Source organism: Protopterus annectens, chromosome 2.part1 (genome assembly GCF_019279795.1).
Source record: "Protopterus annectens isolate FY-2018-M chromosome 2.part1, PAN1.0, whole genome shotgun sequence".
Classification (NCBI taxonomy): domain Eukaryota; kingdom Metazoa; phylum Chordata; order Ceratodontiformes; family Protopteridae; genus Protopterus; species Protopterus annectens.
The window spans coordinates 1,381,213,536-1,381,236,232 of record NC_056729.1 but is presented as its reverse complement, the minus strand read 5'-3'; the positions used below and the strand labels follow the sequence as shown (position 1 = coordinate 1,381,236,232).

The 22,697-nt window shown below is 45.6% G+C and overlaps 1 protein-coding gene across 2 annotated transcripts in view; it reads left to right on the top strand.

The window, feature by feature from the left end:
• Positions 1-22,697, top strand: part of DRC1 (dynein regulatory complex subunit 1) — a 2,270,880-nt gene that overhangs the window by 519,572 nt on the left and 1,728,611 nt on the right. For both annotated transcript variants that reach the window (XM_044062852.1, XM_044062853.1), the window contains one exon: positions 15,743-15,829. In XM_044062852.1, the coding sequence (XP_043918787.1) occupies positions 15,743-15,829 (87 nt within the window). The remainder of the gene's footprint in view (positions 1-15,742; positions 15,830-22,697) is intronic.

Here is a 22,697-nt window from a genome sequence, read left to right as displayed (position 1 = left end):
TTGTCAGTCTCTAAACAAACCACCTCTTCTTGGATTTCTAAGGCCATTTCTTTTTGTTATTCTTTTCATGGTAAATGTCTCATCTTCTGTAAAGGCTCATTCTACCAGAGCTGTTGCTTCTTCTGGTGCCTTTTTCAAAAGACTGATACCATTTCCATCCTTGAGGCTGCTACTTGGACTTGTATTCCTACCTTCACTAAGCATTGGAAGTTGGATGTTATTTCCAGACCAAGAGCTGGCTAGCCAGGGCTAGCCTGCATGGCTTTGTAGAGGGCTGTCAAGTGCCTGTCTCCTCCCAGGTTTCCTCTTGAGCTTTTGTACTCTCCCATACATAAGATATACTGCAACAGTGATATGGAAGGACATAGTACAGTTGTGTAAAATGATGTTCATCGTGTTTCACTGTTGCAGTCATGACTGTAGGGTTCTCCCTTGCCGGCAGGCAGTCCTCGGTCGGCCAGAATCCCAAAGTCTGGGTCCGGCGTCGGCTGCTCAGCCATGCTCCCTGACGTCAGAGTGCCAGGAGTACAAAGCTGACAGCCGACGCCATGTTCTCCAGTCTTTCTTGCCGTGCGGTGATAGCAGTTCGCATTTGCCGGTCGGCTGACTCCTGACAATTTTTTATTAACGTACTTCAGTCCGAAGACTTTCTTCTCCTACTCAAAGCTAAGTACCCCGTTGAAACTTTTTTCTTGCTCCAGTCCGATGTCAGCAAAAGTTAATAATTGTATTTCATGTGGGAAGCAAATACCTCATAAGGATTTTCATTCTTACTGTATTCCTTGCTTAGGCCCTGACCACGACGTAGCTAGTTGTCGGTTTTGTGCTAGATTCAATCAACGTACGATTAAACGAAGGTACGATTTTGCATTTCATTACTTCGGTAGGCGTTTTAATTACAAAATGTCGTCGGACTCGGTTCCGGCTACCGGAGTTCACAAACGACGCAAGGATAAAGACAGGCCTCCGAGGTCCAAATTGGACGATATTGTACAAGCAGAGCCAGCTTCAGGTTCGGCCGTCGTCAGTGAGGCGCTTTTGCAGCCCCTGTCGTCGGCCATTTTGGAACCGATGGCCGAAACGGACTCCCACGAGGAGCCAACTAGGCCTTTGAATATTTCTGTTGCAGGACCTTTGGACAATGCTCCTTCGGATGGGTCCAGAGCCGCTGTGCAGGTACCGGCTTCTGAAGGGGTTTTCAGGCCTACTCAACTTCTAATAAAGGCAAAGCTTAAGATGGTGGAGGACTTACTTACTATGATTAGGGGTTCACATCCCCCTCCAGATAAAAGGCCAAGGCAGGAAGTGTATTATGACTCCTCTGATCAGGCTTCTGTTTCTTCAGTTTCTTCTTCTGACCAGGAGTATTCTTTCCCTCCTTGTGAGGATTCTGATGCTCCCCCTGAGGATTTCTCTTTTAGGGAAACTTTACATGAAATAAGGGAACATTTTCACTGGGAAGGACAGGAGTACTTGGAATCTAAGAAAAGACTTAGGGATTTTCTTCTTCTTCCCCAACATAGACCCCTGGCTATTCCTCCTATTTTGGATATTGTGAATGATGCTTTTTCGGAGGCTAATTTAACTCCTGACTCTTTTCCTCCAGCTCCTGTCAAGCCAGACAGGTATTATAGGGTTCCTGATTTCCCACCAGTTTTTATACAAGAATCCTACTGCTGATCCTGAAACCATTTCTCAGGGTCCTAAGGGGGTTAAGGCCTCTACTGCTAAAAACCCCATTCCCACTGAGAAGGATTCCAGATCTTTAGAAAGATGGGGGGGGGGAGTGTACACTTCTGCTACTTTATCTATTAGGGCTTTAAACTGTCAATTTCATATGCTGAAATACCAGCAATTTCTTCTGTCTGTTTTGAAACAAAAGATATCTTCCATTTCCACCTGTGCAGATGATAAGGAATTACATGACTTAATGCATGCCACTGAACAAGTTGGGAAGCATGGTCTACACTGTGGATTTGATGCCGTGGAGGCTTCTTGTAGGGCTGCTGCCTCTGGCACAGTCATTAGAAGGCATGCTTGGTTAAAGGAACAAAACTTGCCAGATCAAGTAAAAGCTAAGTTATTGGATGCTCCTGTTCAGCATAATGTTTTGTTTGGACCTAAGGCTGAAGAGGTGATAAAGAAGATGGAGGACAAGGCAAAATCCATGCAAACGGTTAAAGATTTCTTACAAGTACAGCCACCCAGATTTAGTAGGAATTGGCCTACAAAAAATTGGTCCTTTCCCAATTCAGACAGGCCTCAGAGGGGTAGATACAGACACTCCCGAGGTAGGCCTCAAACGCAAGCCTCTTATAGACCAAGACAGTGGACTGCTTCCACCCCTAGGGAAGGAGAGGACAGGTCGCAGGCTCATAGAAAACAGGCTCAATGACTCCCTCTGTTGGGCTGCAGGAACTTCTTGCCTGGAAGCCCCTCTCGGAGGAAAACTTTCTCTTTTTCACCTAAATTGGACTCATATAACCCAAGACAAGTGGGTTCTGGATGTGGTTTCAAGAGGTTACAAATTCCATTTTCATACCCTTCCAAGACCAAGCAGAAGGCCGGATCTTCCAAAACATCAATGGTTAGAGGCCTTAAACCAGGTGGAAGCTCTCTTGGCTATGAAAGCCATAGAACTGGTTCCACTCTCAGAGATGGGACAAGGTTTTTACTCAAGGCTCTTTCTAGTCCCCAGAAAGCAAAATTCATGGAGGCCCATTCTGGATCTGTCAGTCTTGAACACTTTCCTCGAGATACCAAAATTCAAGATGCTTACTCTACAGCAGCTACTTCCAATGCTGACCAAAAATGCATGGATGGTAACTTTGGATTTAAAGGAGGCATATTTACACATTCCCATCAGGCAGGAATGCAGAAAATACCGCAGGTTCAAGGCCGGATCGAGGCACTTTCAATTCTCTGCGCTGCCCTTTGGATTGTCTACTGCGCCCAGGGTCTTCACCAAATGCCTGGCTCCAGTAGTAGCGTATTGCAGACTCAAGGGAATTCAAATTTACCCTTATCTGGACGACTGTCTTATTCAGGCAGACAGCAGGGATGTCTTACTCCAGCATCTAGAATTTGTTCAGAATCTTCTCAAGTTCCTGGGATTCACTTTAAACATAAAAAAGTCAAATTTGACACCCTCCCAACAGATAAATTTTCTGGGTGCTCTTCTAAACACAACAACCCAGATGGCATTTCTGACATACGAAAAACAATTACAGCTGGCTTCAACTTTCAAAACCTTGGCAACATTAACTCAGCTATCTGCAAGGAAATTCCTGCAGGCTTTGGGTTACATGGCCTCCTGCATCCTTCTCGTACCATATGCAAGACTACATATGAGGAAAATACAGTGGTACCTAAAAAGTGTATGGTCTCAGCATTGCCACAGTTTAGACATACAGATAACCATCCTGCCTTGTCTTCAAAAGGAATTCCTTTGGTGGTCCAAGGCATGCACTCTAAACAACGGAAAATCCTTCAGTCTGCCTCCAGCCACTCAGATACTAACCACGGACGCTTCAGATTATTCATGGGGAGCCCATTTTCAGGGCAACTGTCTGCAGGGCCTTTGGACAAAGGATCAGAAGCACCTGCATATCAATTTAAAGGAAATGTTAGCTGTTCAGAACGCTCTATTGGCTTTCAGGAATCTTCTACAACCAGGACAGCTACTGATACGGACAGACAACACCACAGTTATGTGGTACATAAACAAGCAAGGGGGATCTCATTCCTATCCTCTTTGCAGACTAGCCATGAATCTATGGAACACAGCTCTAGTTTGCAAACTGGACCTTCAAGCTCAGTTTCTACCAGGGAAGCAGAACTTCCTGGCAGACAGTCTGAGCAGAAACCTGTCAGACCCACACGAATGGATGCTGGACACCGAAATATTCAAGATGATTACAGCAGTCTGGGGATGTCCTCACATAGACCTCTTTGCATCCCATCTCAATCATCAACTACAGATTTTTTGCACCAGGACATTCCACGAACTAGCTTGGAAAGTGGATGCACTATCATTCAGTTGGAGAAACCTCTCGGGGTATGCCTTCCCGCCTCTACCTCTTCTTCCACGGGTGTTATTAATGATCAAACAGGGCAAGCCCAAGATGATAATATTGCTGGCCCCAAATTGGCCTCGACAGTTTTGGTACCCAACACTGAAAAACCTTTGTCTGGAGCCCCCTTGGGTATTACCACAGACTCCGAACCTTCTGTCCCAACACCAGGGTCAGGTTCTGCACTCCCATGTCAAAACTCTCAGCCTGGCGGCCTGGTTAATCCAGGGTCCATGATTCATTCTCTCCTACCCAAGCAGGTTATGGATGTCATTTTAGAAGCCAGACGTCCTAGCACTAGGAAATCTTATGCAGGAAAATGGAAAAGATTTTGCTCCTGGATGCAGGCTCAGGATTCAGATCCTCTTATTCCTAACATTCCTCTGATTTTGCTTTACCTGACAGACCTCTTACATAAGGATCTCTCTTTCTCTTTCATAAAGATACATGCCTCTTCTATTTCTGCTCATTATAATACAGACCCTCCAATCTTTTCCCACCAGCTCATGAGACAGTTTCTTAGAGGAGCTAAGAACTTAAGGCCCCCTAGATCTCCACCTATTCCTGCTTGGGATCTCAACTATGTTTTGGAAAAACTCACCTTACCTCCTTTTGAGCCTGCTGCCACTTCTGACATCAAGTTTTTATCTTGGAAGACAGCTATCCTGTTAGCTCTGACCTCTGCCAGGAGAGTTTCGGAGTTGCAAGCTCTCATGGCTGTGGAACCTTATATTATTTTTCATCAAGACAGGGTGTCTTTAAGGACTAATCCTACTTTCATGCCTAAGGTGGTTTCCAAAGTGGCTTTAAATCAAACTATTCACTTGCCAACTTTTTCCCCAGTCCTCAAAATAAGGGGGAAAGGATCTTGCATTCCTTGGATGTACATAGACAACTACATTTTTACCTGGACAGAACCAAGGACATCAGAAAATCAGAGCAATTGTTTGTTTCTTATGCTTCAAGTTCCCAAGGTAAAGCCATTTCAAAACAGACCATTTCTAAATGGATTGCTCATGGAATCAGATTTTGCTATTCACACCATGGAAAGCAAATCTCAGGGAGTATAAGGACTCACTCTACCAGAGCTGCTGCCACTTCAGCTGCCTTCCTCAGGGGAGTTCCTACCAAAGACATTTTGGAAGCTGCAACTTGGAGTTCAGTGCATACTTTTTCCAAGCACTACAATCTACCTCTCTACTCTAAGTCTAGGGCAGGCTTTGCTTCTGCAGTCTTGCAGGGCCTTTTAGCCGCCGCCTCTACTTTATGACCACCTCCCTTTTATTCTGCTTTGGGATTCAACCCTACAGTCATGACTGCAACAGTGAAACACGATGAACATAGTACAGTTGTGTACACTTACCGTAAATGTAGATGTTCGAGTGTCTTCACTGTTGCAGTCTGGGTTACCCTCCCTCCTGTCCCCTCTTATTTTTTCTTTGTGTGGTTCACTTCTTCACCCTTCTTCTGAGGTGTATTTGCAAGGGGTATGGGATCTTACTCATTTTGGAACACCTGACATCTGGGGCAAGAAAAACTGGAGAACATGGCGTCGGCTGTCAGCTTTATACTCCTGGCGCTCTGACGTCAGGGGGCATGGCTGAGCAGCTAACGCCGGACCCAGACTTTGGGATTCTGGCCGACCAAGGACTGCCTGCCGGCAAGGGAGAACCCTACAGTCATGACTGCAACAGTGAAGACACTCGAACATCTACATTTATGGTAAGTGTACACAACTGTACTTTACCATAACAGTAGATGTCTTTGTGTTTCACCGTTGAAGTCATCATACTTGGGTTATCTGCCTGCAGGTAGCCTTCAGTCGGCCCGAATACCAGAGACTTAGTATTTCTGTGTCAGTTGCTGTCACTCGAGGACTGACGTCAGGTCGTCAGGGGTATAAAAACAGGCAGCCGATGCCATTACATCAGTCTTTCTTGCCGAGGAGCCTAAAGGAGAAGCCTTTCGCAGAAGTGCCGGTCGGCCGCTACCTGAGTTTTACATTTACAAACTGAATCATCCTGAAATCTTCTGAAGCTAAGTACTCCATTGGGGACCCTTTTTTCTTGCTCTAACCGATGCCAGAAAAAATTAACAATTGGCTTGCCTGTGGAAAGCAAATACCATACCAAGATTTTCATTCTTACTGTGTCACCTGTTTAAGCCCACACCATGACATACCTCGCTGTTGGTTTTGTGCCATGTTCAATGCCCGAACCATTCGTCGTCGGGCCCTTATTGTCACTAAATAGGTTCATAGGTTCATACTAGGCTATCTGCCCTAGGGCATTTATAAGCCTAGCCAAATTAATTTTGCTATGCCCTTTATCAAGGTTAGTATACTGTGCCTCTGTCTAACAGTGACACAGAAGTGATACCCGGGGTAAACCTACGATCTCCCATCCACTCATCAAGATTCCTCTTGAAGAGAGTCAGTGAGGGACTCTGCCTAACCTGGACTGGGATTTTATTCCAGAGTGAAGGGAGCCTCTGGGTTATGAATCTGTCTCTCCAGCATGTCCTATTTATTTCAGTGCTGAGGTTCAAGTCCCTCAAGCGCGTAGCTCTATGGGATTTGGATTTTCTGAGGTGCAGCATTTCCATTAATTCCGGGTTGGACATGGCTTTATACGTCACACACAGATCGCCTCTGAGCAGGCGGTATGCCACTGAGTAAAGCTGGAGTTTCTTTAACCGGGCAGCATACGGCATCTGTTTGAGCCCCTTGATCCTCTTGGTGAGGTACTTTTGGGGTCTTTCCAGTTGCTGCAGGTGTCTGGTAAGGTACATCCCAAAAGGGGCATTGTACTCAATTATGGGCCTGATGAGGGATGAGTAAACAGGCACGATGACCTCCCCTGATCTAGATGTGAATCCCTTCATGATTAGGTGGGCTATATAAAATGTTTTTCTAACCACTTTGGCCACGTGGTTGTCAAATGAGAGATTGCTATCAACTTGGGTCCCCAGGTCCCTAATTACTTCTTCTGTACTTAATGGATTACCACCTATGTGGTAATTTGTGGGCACTTTGTTTTTGCCAAAGGGGATGACTATACACTTTTTGGCGTTTAGCTTGAGGCCACGGCTCTGGCACCAGTTGTCTGTTTCTATGAGGCCTTTTGGAGGATGCTTGTGTTGGCTGGAGAGTCTATTATGGCGCCCAGTTTGCAGTCATCTGCGAACTTGGTCAGCCACAGTCCTTCCATGTTGGCCTGTACCTCCGAGAAATATGTACCGAACAAGAGAGGTCCCAGGACTGAGCCTTGTGGGACGCCACTTGTAACTGGTTTGGAGTCTGACATGGCTCCAGCTATTCTAACCATGTGGGTTCTGTCCTTGAGCCAGTTTGCAACCCATCTAGTGACATAGGGGTTTATATTTAAGCTGGTGAGCTTATCTATAATGCCCGAGTGGGGTATTGTATCAAAGGCTTTTGCGAGGTCCAGGTAGGCTGTGTGGACCACCTTTCCCTTGTCAATGGCCTTGGTGACTGTTTCAAAGAAATCGACCAGGTTCAAGAGGCAGGATCTGCCCTTAACAAAGCCAAACTGGGTAGGATCCAGTGTCTGCAGGTCCTCAATATCTTTATTTATAAGGTCCATGATGATCCTTTCCATAACTTTGCAGACCAAGCTAGTCAGACTTATGGGGGCGATAGTTTCCAGGATCCGTTGAGGCACCACCTTTGTTTAGAGGGACCACTGTTGCTGTACGCCACTCTTTGGGTACATATCCTGTAGTAAGGCTGAGATTGAACAGTAGTTTTAGGTTTGGGTTTAGCTCTTCTTGGAGTTCATGTAGGACGCAGCCCGGGACACCGTCTGGTCCCATTGATGCTGTGTTTCTTGCTTTGGAGAGGGCAGCTCTTACCTGAGCATCTGAGATGTCAGGGGGGCAGCACTCTGCTGGGATAGATATTAGCCCTTTTGGTGGAGAGGGGGGGGGGAGAGAAGTTTGCGCTGAACCTGTCAGCTAGGATGTTGGCAATGTCTGTGGGTTCGGTGTATTTTTTGTCATTTTGGACTAATTCTGAGCATATCTGGGAATTCCCACCTAGGTTCCTAACATAACTAAAGAAAGCCTTGTGATTATCCTTAGTGTCCTGTGCAATTTTTCTCTCGAAGCTGGCCTTAGACGATTTTATGAGTGCCCGTAGTTTTTTGCTAATACTGATCAGAGATGCCTTCCCTTTTTGGGATTTTGCTCTATCATGTAGTAGCTTCCTCCTTCTATTGTATAGTTTGTTTATGGCTGGGGTCCACCAGACAGGACATCTGCCTTTGGAGGATTGGGTCTTGGTTTTATTTGGGATTGCATGATCCATGCATTCCTGAAGGTGTTCATAGAATGCGTTTATAAAGGATTTTGAGGTCTGGGCCGTATTATCCACAGGCCCGGGAGCTTTGAAGGATTCCACCTTGGTTTTGAGGAGTGTGAAATTTGCTTTAGAGAAGTTTTTCACTGTGGTTTTCTGGGCATGGGGTGGGGTCGGGATGTGAATATCCAGTGAGATTAGTTTATGGTCTGATCTTACCAGTGAGGGATACACTTCTGGTATGGAGCATAGAGTCCCCATGTTGGTGATGATCAGGTCCAGTATGTTTTCCCCTCTTGTGGGAGTGGTAACAAGTTGTTCCATAGCATTTGAGTTTATAAATTCTAGGAACCTTTGGGCTAGGGTGTTGGAGCTAGAGTAATGCTCCCAGTCTATGGTTGGGTAGTTGAAGTCACCCAATATAATGGTGTTTGGAGAGACCTTCATATTTTCCAGTGTTCTCAGGAAGGCCGAGTGGGGTTCCTGGGTTTGGGAGGGTGGTCTGTAGCAGGCTGTAAACTGGAAGGCAGTGTTACCCACTGTTAGTTGCACATGGATAGTCTCTGATGCTTCGTGCTGTGCCACCAACCTGGAGGTGTGGGTATCTTTGACGAATATTGATACTCCCCCTCCTTTTGTGGTTCGGTCCAAGTTTTGAGGCCGAAAATACTTTCGTTCTCGATCTCTGTATTCCAAAATGGCTTCGGTAAGCCATCCGTCTACCAATATTCCAAAAAAAGTAAGGATAAAGACAGAGACAGACCGCACAGGTCCAAAGCTGCCGAAGATGCTTCTGTTAAGCTATTTGCCAGTTCGCCAGTACTCAGTGAGATGCTTTTGCAGCCCCTGATGACCGCTTCAGTGGATTCACAGGCCTCTACCGAGACCCGTTCAGAGTCCGGTATGCCGCGAGACTCTTCTTCGACTATGGAACTTGCGGATGTCTCTACCTTGGATGGGTCCAGAGCCACTGAGCAGGCACTGGCTTCTGAGGAAGTTCTTTGCACTACCGATGTTTGACACAAACCAACGACTTTCGTGTCTTCAGTTCTGTCTAACTCTACCGAGTTTCTAAGGCCAAGTGTACACGCTATGCCTAGAAAACCAACGACCAAAGTGCATGCACCTGCTCCCTTGCCACAACATCAAATTCTTAAAATGGCAGAAGACCTTATGCTGATTAGGGGAAGTCAGCCTTTCCCTGCTAAGAGAAAGAGACCAGTCCCCTGCAGCGTCAACAGACCAAGAGTCCGACAACTCTGAGGTATCTGAATATGAAGACATGCCCTCATCTGCTTATGAGGATTCTGATGCAGAGGAATCCATTTCCTCTGCCTCTTCTCCAGAGGACTTTTCTTTTGGTGAAACCTTACATACTTTAAGAGAGCATTTCCATTGGGAATACAAATACTATCCTCAGTCCAAAAAGAGACTCAGAGAATTTCTAGATTTGCCACAACATAGGCCTTTAGCAATACTCCCCAGTCCTGGAAGTTGTTGATGATGTCTTTATGGAATCCAGTCTTACTCCTGATACTTTACCCCCTGCTCCTAGGAAACCAGCCAGGTACTACAGAGTACCTGACTCTCACAAATTCCTTTTCAAAAATCCTACTGCTGATCCAGAGATCATTTTCCAGGGGCCTAAAGGTATCAAAGCAACTACAGCTAAGAATCCCACCCCTTCGGACAGGGATTCCAGAGCTTTGGACTGATGGGGTAAGAAAGTATGTACCTTTGCAACTCTCGCCATTAGGGCTTTGAATTGTCAGTTTCACATGTTGAAGTACCAACAACACATCATGGAACTTATTAAGCAAAAAATAGCAACCTTTACAGACTGTGCAGAAAATAAAGAATTGCAAGAGCTTAGGCATTCTGCAAGCCAAGTCAGCAAGCATACATTGCAGTGTGGCTTTGACACCCTAGAAGCATCTTGCAGGGCAACAGTCACTGGTTCTGTAGTGAGAAGGCATGCTTGGTTTAAGGAGCAGACTTTGCCAGACCATGCCAAATCAAAGTTATTAGACGCTCCTTTGAACAAGGACAATCTGTTTGGCACCAAAGCAGAAGAGGTTCTTAAAAATATGGAAGAAAAAGCTAAGTCTGTGCAGACAGTTAAAGGATTATTGCAAGTACAGCCTCCTAGATTCAGTAAGCATTGCCCCCTCGAAGCATTGATCCTTTCTAGCTCCCTCAAGGCCATCTCAAACTAGACCCAGGGGAAACAGACCACCCAGATTACAGTCTCAGGGTATGCAGAGATCTAAGCAATGGAGTGCCTCCACCTTTAAAGCAGGGAGTGCTAAGCCACCCCCCTTACGGAAAGAATTCCCAGTAACTTCTCAACTCCACTCCTCACCTCTGCCCAACTGCTTGTGCCCCTAGGAGGAAAACTTGCCCTTCATGCAAAAAAACTGGATTCCCATCACCAAAGACCGATGGGTCTTCAACATTGTATCCCAGGGGTATAAGTTTTACTTCCACTCACTGCCAACCGCAAAAGGGTTCCCAGACCTTCTTCCAAACCAGTGGGCAGAGGCACAAAACCAGGTTCAATCCCTGCTCTCTATAAGGGCAATTCAACTTGTTCCTGCAGAACAGACAGGTCAAGGATTCTATTCCAGACTTTTCCTGGTACCCAGAAAAGAAGGCACTTGTTGCCCAATCCTAGATCTTTCAATTCTCAACACCTTCCTGGTGGTACCAAAATTTAAAATGCTCACCCTGCAGCAGCTTCTACCTATGCTAGCCAAAGTTGCCTAGTTAGTCACCCTAGACTTAAAAGAAACCTATTTGCACATCCCTATAAGGGACTCATGCAGGAAATATCTACGCTTCAGGGCAGGATCTATGCATTATCAGTTCTCTCCACATCCCTTTGGCTTATCCACTGCTGCCAGAGTATTCACAAAATGCCTGTCTCCAGCCATTGCTTACTGCAGATAGAGAAATATTCAAATTTATTCGTAGTTGGACGGCTGCCTGATTCAGGCAGACAGTCAGGAAATGCTGGTGCAGCACCTGACATTTGTAATAAACCTTCTAACCTCCCTGGGGTACACCAACGAAAAGAAATCAAAACTAGTCCCCAGTCAAAATATTGTATTCCTGGGAGCAAGCTTGGACACAGCATCCCAGATGGCATTCCGCAACTCCAGAAAAACAAGCCTATCTGACATACTATTTTACTCAAGTGGCCACCAGAACCCAGCTATCTGCAAGGAAAATCCTGCAGGCTCTAGGGTTCATGGCCTCATGCATCCTACTACTTCCATATGCCAGACTGCATATGAGAAAACTTTAGTGGTACTTAAAAAGTCTTTGGTGCCAACATTCTCAGGACCTGGAAACTGTCATTCCTATCATACCCTGTCTAAGGACGGGTCTACCTGACATCACTGATGCGCTAAAACACAGACAACGAAATCACCGACACCACAAAACCGAAAGTTCAGAAACACGAAACGTCACATTCCCAACAAACCACAATCCCAACACTCAACAAACAAAACAAATCCCCTGTCCAAAAAGCACACACACAACACAAGCACACCAAAAACCTTACAAACCTACACTGAACCTTACATACACAACTATCTATGCACTAACCTTAACCCAAACCCTAAACCTAACCCTAAGGTCCATCATTATTGCACACTCACCTGACCTGCACCCTAACCCTAACTCACTTAATCCGCCACTAACCCTATAGACCATCACTATCACACACTTACCTTACCCACACCCTAACCCTGACGTCCGTCACTACCGCATACTTACCCATTAGCGCTCGTTTGACGTGTCGGTGTTCTCAGCATTGGGATTCTCAACTGTCGGGCATCTTCGTTGTCGATCTTCTGGTGTCGGTCTTCTCGTCGTCGGCGTTTCAAGCTTTCGGCGTTATCAGGTAGACCCCTAAGGACAGAGTTTCTGTGGTGGGCAGTGGCATGCAATCACAACAAGGGACTGCCCTTTACTCAACCCCACGCTGCCCAGACCCTTACCACAGACACATCAGACTATGCCTGGGGAGCACACATGGATGGCAAGTGCATTCAGGGCCACTGGAGCCCAAGTCAGATTCATCTGCACATCAACCAAAAAGAAATGCTAGCGGTGCAGCGTGCTGTAACAGTTTTCAGATCCTTACTCTCTCCAGGACACCTGCTGATAAAAACAGACAACACCATAGTTATGTGGTACATCATCAAGTGGGGGGAACCCACTCTTGCCCACTCTGCAGGCTAGCCATGGCCCTGTGGAACACGGCATTGGACATGCAGGTCAATCTGCAAGCTCAATTCCTGCCAGGCAAATAAAACTCACTGGCAGACGACTTGAGCAGAAATCTCCAAGACCCACACAAGTGGCAATTAGAGCCCAGCACCTTCAACCTTCTGATTCAGAAATGGGGACACCAGAGGTAGATCTCTTTGCCTCCCTCTGCAATCACCAGCTCAGCAAATTCTGCACCAGGACACCGCACAGCAGGGCCTGGAAAGTGGATGTCCTATCCTTCCAGTGGGTAAATCTCAATCTATGCCTTTCCCCCTTCTCTCAAATGTGTTGCTCAAGATAAGACAGGACAGACCAAGGGCAATTCTGATTGCCCCAGGCTGGCCATGCCTACACTGGTACCCACTCCTGCGCAGCCTGTCACCAGTGCCACCCTGGCACCTACACCAGAACCCAACCCTGCCCTCTCAGCAGGGGGGACAGATCTTGCATCCGCAACTGCAAACCCTAAATCTTGCAGCCTGCCTTATTCCTTGAATTCTCCCCCAGTAACCAGCCTAAGCAAGCAGGTGCTGGACATCATCCTTGAAGCCAGAAGACCCAGTACAAGGAAATCCTATGCTAAGTGGAAAAGGTACTGCTCCTGGATTCAGTCTAAAGGAGAGGACACAATTCTGCCCTCCCTGCCTGTAATCCTGGATTACTTAGCAAATCTACTCCACAGAGGCCTATCCTTCTCCATTAAAATCTATGCCTCTGCGATTTCGGCTCATTACAACGCTGAGCCACCACTTTTCTCTCACCCTCTTATCAAACAGTTCCTGAGAGGGGCAAACAACTTAAGGCCGCCAAGGAGAGCAACCACCCCTGCTTGGGACCTTAACTTTGTACTGGAAAAGCTCACGCTATCCCCCTTTGAGCCTGCAATGTCAGCAGAGTTAAACTTCCTGTCTTGGAAAACAGCCTTGCTTCTGGCCATCACTTCAGCTAGAAAAGTTTCTGAGCTACAAGCACTTATGGCTGTGGAACTCTTCATTATTTTCCATGCTGACAGGGTTTCCCTCAGGACTAACCCTTCCTTTATGCCTAAAGGGGTGTCCAGTGTGGCTCTCAACCAATCTATCCATTTGCCAGCCTTCTTCGCTAATCCTCAAAATAAAGCGGAAAGGATCCTGCACTCCTTGGACTTGCTCAGACAGCTCAGGGTCTACCTTGATAGGACTAAGCCCTTCAGGAAATCTGACTAGTTACTAGTCAGCTTTGCACCACAGGCAGTGGGCAAGGCCATTTCAAGACAAACAGTTTCCAAATGGATAGCACACTGCATCCATTTCTGCTACAAGCACCATGGGAAACTAACACCTTAGGGGGTCAGAACACATTCCACTAGGGCAACTTCTACCTCTACAGCATTCCTCAGTGGTGTCCCTACCAGGGATATCCTGGAAGATGCTACCTGGAGTTCTGTACACACCTTCACCAAACATTACCACCTGCCTATCTTTTCCAAATCCAGGGCGGGTTTTTCAACAGCAGTCCTGCAGGGCATACTAGCCAGCCCCAACTCTTCTTGACTGCCTCCACCCTTCTTCAGCTTTGGGAATCAAGCCAAGTGTGATGACTGCAACAACGAAACACAAAGAACATAGTACGGTTGTGTACACTTACCATAAATGTAGATGTTCAAGTGTATTCACTGTTGCAGTCCTGGTTTCCCTCCCTCCGGCCTTCTTGTCTCTCTCTCCTCTCTATGCCTATTACTCACTCCTTCCAGGGTATTGGTATTGGTGTTGGTATTTACTTTTTACTGGTGTTTTTTCCCCCACCATAACTTAGCTCCCTATTTGGGGCGCTCCTGACATTTGGGGCAAGAAAAACTGATGTAATGGCATCGGCTGCCTGTTTTTATACCTCTGACGACCTGACATCAGTCCTGGAGCGACAGCAACCGACAGAGAAGTACTAAGTCTCTGGTATTCAGGCCGACTGAGGGCTACCTGCAGGCAGATAACCCAAGTGTGATGACTGCAACAGTGAATACACTCGAACATCTACATTTATGGTAAGTGTACACAACTGTACTATGTCCTTCTCTTCATTATTGCAATATTCTCTCCCTCCCTCCCTGCTATCCCATATGCTTTTCCCTATTCTTGTTATCCTCTTGGACAGGGATTCTTTTCTTTTTCCTCCTCGTGGATGCACATGCTCCTCCTGATCCGTAAGGACATTTTGGTTCTGAAGTATGTATGTCCGTACATCACCTTTATTCCCTACGTGTTGCGCTGGGAGCATACAACCTTGTAGACACTAAAGTCTTTGGTATACTGTACGTACATTGGGCTATCCTCATCAGGAGATCCCTTATGTAAAGAATACTGCAGCAGTGAAGAGAAGGACATCTACTGATATGGTAAGGTTTTACACCACTATGCTTTCTGTTTAAATGCTCTTAACTACTATACCGGGATAAATAATGATCCCAAAAAGAATATTTTATAATCTAATTTTGTTTTTTATATAGTTCTTTTAATATGTTAACTGCACTTTTAGAATGAAAACATCAGTTTTGCAGTTTTAAAAGTTGAATATTTTGAGAGAGAGAGAAAGTAAGTATGTTTAAAAGATGAAAAAAAGTCATTCCTTCAGCCGTCTGCATCTGCAGTGTGGAATCCTACTGCACTGTTAATATGTTTCCTGTTATGGGAACTAACTGAAAATTCATTAAAGTTTTACCTTTATCGCTGGTAGGCACTTTTAGCACCTGGTGTAGTTGCTATCCCAGCAAAATCTTAAGAGCTGTTATACATAGTGAATATTTTGCTTTCAAGCATTACTGCATGCACTCTGATATACATAGGGAAGGGGGTTTGAAACGTCTGTACACTTTATTAACACAGCTGTGGCAGACTCTGGACATTTGTCATATCCACACTACCAGTTAACTGTCAGCCATTTAAAGGATAGTGGTGGTAAATTGTTACATCAGGTATAGTATAACAGTGTTACTTATGGAAACATAATAGGCCCTGGTGGGGCAGTGCAAAGCATTGGATACTCGGAGGTGAAAACAGTTCCTGTGTTTACTTAATGAATTTTGTGCTTTTGACAGAGGGCCTTTGAACTGGAACGACGTGAGCTGCTAGCAGATAACCAACAGAAGTGGGAGCAAATGATGCAGGAACGCCGTGACAAAGAGGTATAACAAATTTATTGCACAGGCTGTGAGATGTGTTTGACACATTTAATCTCAGAAATCAGGGCTGCTTGTGTCTTGATATTCCTTGTATATTGTAAATGGTAATTGTTTATCTAAATTAGTGTATACTGTTTTGCTTTTTGTTTGTGTTATCCTTTCTTCACTGTTTCAGGTTCTGGTTGATTGTCATCTCTCATAAAGACTTAATTTGTGGAGCATTAGAAATTTGCTACAAAAACAGCCTTTGTTAAGTTCAAGAACTGCCATCTGTAAAACTGATATAACATGTTGTTATATTACCGCGGTGGTGCAGCGGTAGCGTTGTTACCTCACAGCAAGAGGTTCTCCTGTTCGATTCTCAGCTGGAGTGCGGGGAGTGCCTTCTATGTGGAGTCTGCATATCCTCCCCGCGGTTGGGTGGGCGTTCGAAAGACATGTGTAAATGGGCGTGCCTTCGTTGAAGGTTGAACGTCGAGCTGGCACCTCGGCGTTCGTGAAAATCTACTGCCAATCATTAGCGGACCGGAGTTCCGCTGTGGCAACCCCTAACCAGGAAACGCCGAAAGACAACAACTCAGAAGATATGTTGTATTTGTAGGTGGCTTTTTCTTTCCTAATTTTTTCTGATTTCCATATTTCAATGAAAGCTTTCTTAAGAAAATGCAATTATGTAATTTTTCAGTATAACTTTTTTCAGATTAGTTGAAAATATAAGTGACTTTTTATAGGAGGAGGAATAAATAGATAATCTCTCTAAACTAGGCATCAGTCCATATGTTACCAGATGGGTAGCAAACTGGCTCACTGATAGAATCCACCTAGTCAAAATAGGGGGCGCCACCTCAAGTAGTAGACCTGTTAACAAGTGGTGCACCCCAGGGATCGATTTTGGGGCCACTGCTGTTTGGGATATACTTCTCAGAGGTGTGGGCCAAATCTAGTGGGCTATTGTTGCCCATGTTTGCAGATGACTTCAAGCTGGGTGCTATCATCAATTCCCCTAATGATGTGCACATCCTCCAAGAGGGTCTCGTCCAAACAAATGACTGGTGTCAGAAACATGGCCTCAAACTGAATGCCAAAAAATGCATTATCATCCCTTTTAAGGAGAATGATGTCCCCACAAATTATCACATTGATAATAAGGCACTAAGCACACAATCAGTCGTGAAGGACTTGGGAACCCAGGTTGATAGCAAACTGACATTTGACCACCATATTGCCTCCATTGTACAGAAAGCTTTCTACATGGCCCAGCTCATTAGTAAGGGTATCTCATCCAGGGAAAAGGTGGTCGTAATATCCTTGTATTCTTCCCTTATAAGACAGATTATTGAATGTAATACCCCTTTCGGCATGTACCTCATAAAGCATATGCAACAGCTGGAGAGACCTCAGAGATTCCTTAGCCAGAGAATCCAGGGCCTCAAACATCTACCCTGCACAGATAGGCTAAAAGCTCTGTCCCTGTACTCAGTTTCCTACAGACTCCTCAGAGGTGTCAGTCTGGCATACAAAGCAATCTCATACCACATCCTGATGGGACTGCTGCATATCCGCAAGTCAAGCTCCACTCTAGTAACATGCATGCGAGACCTCAACCTAGTCTGTGACATCAATGCGACTTGTTGGCGGGACAGATTTGTGTCCCAGAGAACTCCCCCTTTTGTAGAAGAGACTCCCTCTCCATGTAAAGCAGAGTACCTCATTAAACCTTTTTAAGCACAACCTGGATAACTAGAAGGGAACAGAAAATACACCCCTAGGATTCCACCTATGTCCCTGCTGGACAGTGGCATAGGGTACTGACTTGTTGGAACATGGGCTAAATTCTTGGCTAGGCTTATAAGGGCCTTGGGGCCAATAGCCTAGTAACTTCATACGATCCTATAAATGCTTCATTGTCTTACACTGAAGTCATTTCCTGTTAGTCCTCATTCTGCTACCCTTACAGCTGCCAATCTAGGTAAGCATGTCTTTTTTCCTTGAACATTTATAGTCATAGTCCCTCACACACTTATACATTTTCTTCAGGGAATATCGACTGTGAAATAAATCATTACTGTCCACCTAAAGTGTACATGCCAGTTTTTTTCCAAACTTGAAAACCAAAACAGAAGAGTCCGTGGATAAATCCACATTGAAGTCCAGTGCATGTCTCAGGCCATTGGTGTTATGCACCTCTCAGTCTAAGGCTGACACAGACCTATTGTAAAGCCTACATCAAATGGCAACATCTTCTTACTTATTATAATCATTGACCACTTAACTGAGTTATTTTCTTTTGTAGGTGGTTTAGTGATGTTCATCGTGCATACAGCTGCAGTAATCACAGATGGGTTTTCTGCCGTCAGGCGGTCCCTCGGTCGGCCGAATTCCAAAGTCCTGGTCCGGCGTCGGTTGTCGTCGCTTACTCTTCTGACGTCAGTGAGGCCAGAGTATATAAGACACAGCCGACACCATGTTCTTCAGTCTTTTTTGCCGCGCGGTGCCCGAAGCAGAAGCAGTTCGCAAGTGCCGGTCGGCCAGCTCCTGAATTACGAAAAAATTGGAAACAGAAGTCTTCATTAAAGCTAAGTACCCCATTGGGGAAACTTTTCTTGCCTCAGACCGATGTCAGAAAAAGTTAATAATTGTATTTCTTGTGGGAAGCAAATACCGCATAAGGATTTCCATTCCCTCTGCATACCTTGTTTGGGCCCAGACCACGACGTCTCGGGCTGTCGCTTTTGCGCTACCTTCAATAAGTGCACTATTAAGCATCGGTGAGTTCGCCCAACACTACTTTGGTTAAGCTTTTGATTATAAAATGTCGTCGGACACTCCGACTACCGTTTTGTCCAAAAAACGCAAGGAAAAGGACCGACACGCGAGGCCCGCGGTCCCCGCCGACACCACGCCAAAACAGGCTACACGTGGTCCGGTTCTCAGCGAGACACCTTTGCAGTCCCTGACTACCGACGACACTCCTTTGGCAGTGTCCTCTGTACCCGAGACCGCTGGGTCCTCGGCCCTTTCCCAGACTACAACCGAAGCCCCTGCTAATGTCGAGCCTACTAATGTGGACAGGTCCACCTCCACCCATGGTGTATTTAGGCCCTCATCTTCTTTTTCAATTAAGGCCTTTACTAAATCCAAAGCAGCCAGGCATCCCACGAGGCCTGTTGCACAGGGCCCATCTCCAGGACCCATGCCTAAAAAACAGATGCTTAAAATGGCTGAGGATTTAATTACTCTTATCAGAGGTTCTCAGCCCCCTCCTGACAAGAGACCCAGAGTGGAGGAAGATTCTCCCTCTTCTGATCAAGGATCCATTTTATCAGAACATTCTGATGCAGAGGAACACTCTTACTCTCCTTTTGAGGATTCGGATGCAGAACAGTCTATTTCTTCTGTATCCCCTCCTGAGGATTTTTCCTTTGGGGAAACCTTGCACACCTTGAGGGAACACTTCCATTGGGAAGGCCAAGACTTTTCAGATTCCAAGAAAAGACTTAGGGAATTTCTTTGGTTACCTCAACACAGACCTCTGGCTATACCCCCTGTTTTGGACATACTGGATGATGTCCATTCGGAGGCTTGTCTTAACCCTGATTCTCTGCCTCCTGCACCAGTCAAACCTGATAGGTATTACAGAGTACCCAGCTCTCACCAATTTCTCTTCAAAAGCCATAATGCTGACCCTGAAACCATTTCACAAGGCCCCAAGGGATTGAAGGCCTCCACTGCCAAGAATCCACTTCCTGCAGAAAGGGAATCCAGATCTTTAGAAAGGTGGGGTAAAAAGGTATATACCTCGACCACCCTAGCCATGAGGGCCTTAAACTGTCAGTTTCATATGATTAAATATCAACAGTACCTGTTATCACAATTAAGGAACAAAATGTCTCAACCTGAACAACCAGATTTAAAGGAGTTACAGGATATGATGCATAGTGCAGAGCAAGTGGGTAAACACACCTTACAATGTGGTTATGATGCCCTAGAGGCCTCCAGTAGAGTGGCTGCTACAGGATCAGTCATTCACAGACATGCCTGGCTTAGGGAACAAAATTTGCCTGATCATGTGAAAGCTAAACTTCTAGATGCTCCTTTACAAAAGGATGTACTATTTGGTACTAATGCTAAGGAGATACTACGGAAAATGGAAGAAAAAGCCAAATCTATGCAAACTGTCAAAGCTTTCTTACAGGTCCAACCACCACGTTTTAGCAGAAATTGGCCTTCAAAAAACTGGTCCTTTCCAGTCACTGACAAGCCCCAAAGAGGTAGATACAGACGCACAAGGGGCAGAGGGCAATCACAAGGATCATATAGAGGCAGACAATGGCAAACTCCAGCACCAAGAGGTGGCGAAGACAGTGCACAATACAGGAAGCAAACCCAATGACTCCCTCATTTCCATGCCAAGCATGTCTCAGCTGGCAGCACCTTTGGGAGGGAAACTAGCATTATTTGCAAGCAATTGGCATATTGTCACAACAGACAAATGGATACTGGACATTATAAACAGAGGCTACAAATTTCAATTTCACACTCTTCCAAAAATGAGTGGCATGCCAAACCTGCCACAAAATCAAAGAGCAGAGGCACAACTGCAAATTACAAAGCTCATAAGCATGAGAGCTATTCAAGAGGTACCTACGCACCAACAAGGTCAAGGTTTTTATTCAAGACTTTTTCTGGTACCAAGGAAAGGAACCGACTGGAGACCCATTTTGGACTTATCCATCCTAAACACATTTCTACTCGTACCAAAATTCAAGATGCTCACATTACAGCAGCTTCTTCCCATGCTGGGCAAGGAGTTTTGGCTGGTAACATTGGACCTCAAGGAGGCATACCTGCATGTCTCAATCAGACAAAGCTGCAGAAGATACCTCAGATTTCTTGCAGGTTCAATCCACTATCAATTCTCTGCATTGCCCTTTGGCTTATCTACTGCGCCCAGAGTATTCACAAAGTGCCTGGCATCAGTGATTGCCTACTGCAGACTTCAAGGGATACAAATTTACCCTTATCTGGACGACTGCCTGATCCAAGCGTACAGCAAGCACATACTTCTGGAACATCTGGCATATGTGACACGGTTACTGCTTTCTCTGGGATATACAATCAACAAAGAGAAATCAAGGCTAACACCATCTCAGAAAATAACCTTCCTGGGTGCCAACTTGGACACAAACACCCAGATGGCCTATCTTACGCCAGAAAAACAGGGGCAACTATCTCAGTACTTCAAAATACTAGCAAAAAGTACCATGCTTACTGCAAGGAAAATCCTGCAGGCTCTGGGATTCATGGCATCTTGCATTCTTCTAATCCCATGTGCAAAGCTGCATATGAGGAAACTTCAATGGTACCTAAAAAATCTATGGTCTCAACACAGTCACAGTTTGGAAACAATAATACCAATAATTCCATGTTTGCAAAAGGAATTTCCATGGTGGGCCCAAGCATGTCAAGCAAACACAGGCCTCCCATTCTGCAAGCCTCAAGCAAAGCAAGTCATAACCACAGACGCCTCAGATTACGCCTGGGGGGCGCACATGAAGGACAGGTGCATTCAGGGCAGATGGTCCCAAAAGGAAAAGCACCTTCACATCAATCAAAAAGAAATGCTAGCAGTAATAAATGCAATTACAGCTTTCAAGGACTTCTTGCATCCAGGACAATTACTGATAAGAACAGACAACACCACAGTAATGTGGTACATAAACAAACAAGGAGGAACACATTCATACCCCTTGTGCAGACTAGCCATGACTCTTTGGAACTTGGCTCTGGAAAGACAAATCGAACTTCAAGCACAGTACTTGCCAGGATTGGAAAACACACTGGCAGACAATCTAAGCAGAAATATGACAGATCCACACAAATGGAAGTTGCATCCTCAGGTGTTTACAGAAATAATCCAAGCGTGGGGGAGGCCAGACATAGATCTTTTTGCCTCCCACAGGAATCATCAATTAGAAAAGTTTTGTTCGAGGACCTTTCATCCAAAGGCCTGGAGAGTGGACGCCCTCTCATTCAGTTGGACAGCATGGACAGTTTACGCATTTCCACCTCTGCCTCTTCTGCCCAAGGTGCTTTTGAAAGCAAGAACAGACAAACCGAAGATGATACTGATTGCTCCAGATTGGCCAAGGCAACACTGGTACCCACTCCTGAGGAGCCTAACACATACTCCTCCCTGGTCCCTGCCTCTGCCTCTTCTGCTGACTCAGCACAGCTACAAAACTCTTCACAGTCAGCTGTAAACACTCAATCTCGCTGCATGGAAAATTCCTTAACACCACAACAGACCCTACTCTCCAAGGAGGTGCAGGATGTCATTTTGGAAGCCAGAAGGCCATCTACTAGAAAAGCTTACTCTGCAAAATGGAAGCGGTTTTGCTCTTGGAATGAGAAAAGAGGCCAGGACCCTAGAAAACTGAACTTGCCTCAGGTATTACAGTATCTAGCTGAGCTGCTGAACAGTGGACTTTCATTTTCCTCCATAAAAATCCATGCCTCAGCCATTTCTGCAGAGTTCAACACGGATCCTCCTTTATTTTCTCACCCACTCTTACGACAGTTCCTCAGAGGGGCTAAGAATATAAGACCTCCAAGGAAGCAACCAATACCAGCCTGGGATCTTAACTACATACTAGAAAAATTAACATTGCCTCCTTTTGAGCCGGCTGCCTCAACAGATTTGCAATATTTGTCCTGGAAAACAGCCTTCCTTCTGGCCATCACTTCAGCTCGTAGGGTTTCTGAACTACAGGCCCTCATGGCGGTGCAGCCCTTCCTCATTTTCCATCAGGACAGGGTTTCCCTTCGTACCAACCCATCATTTATGCCAAAAGTGGTATCCAGGGTAGCC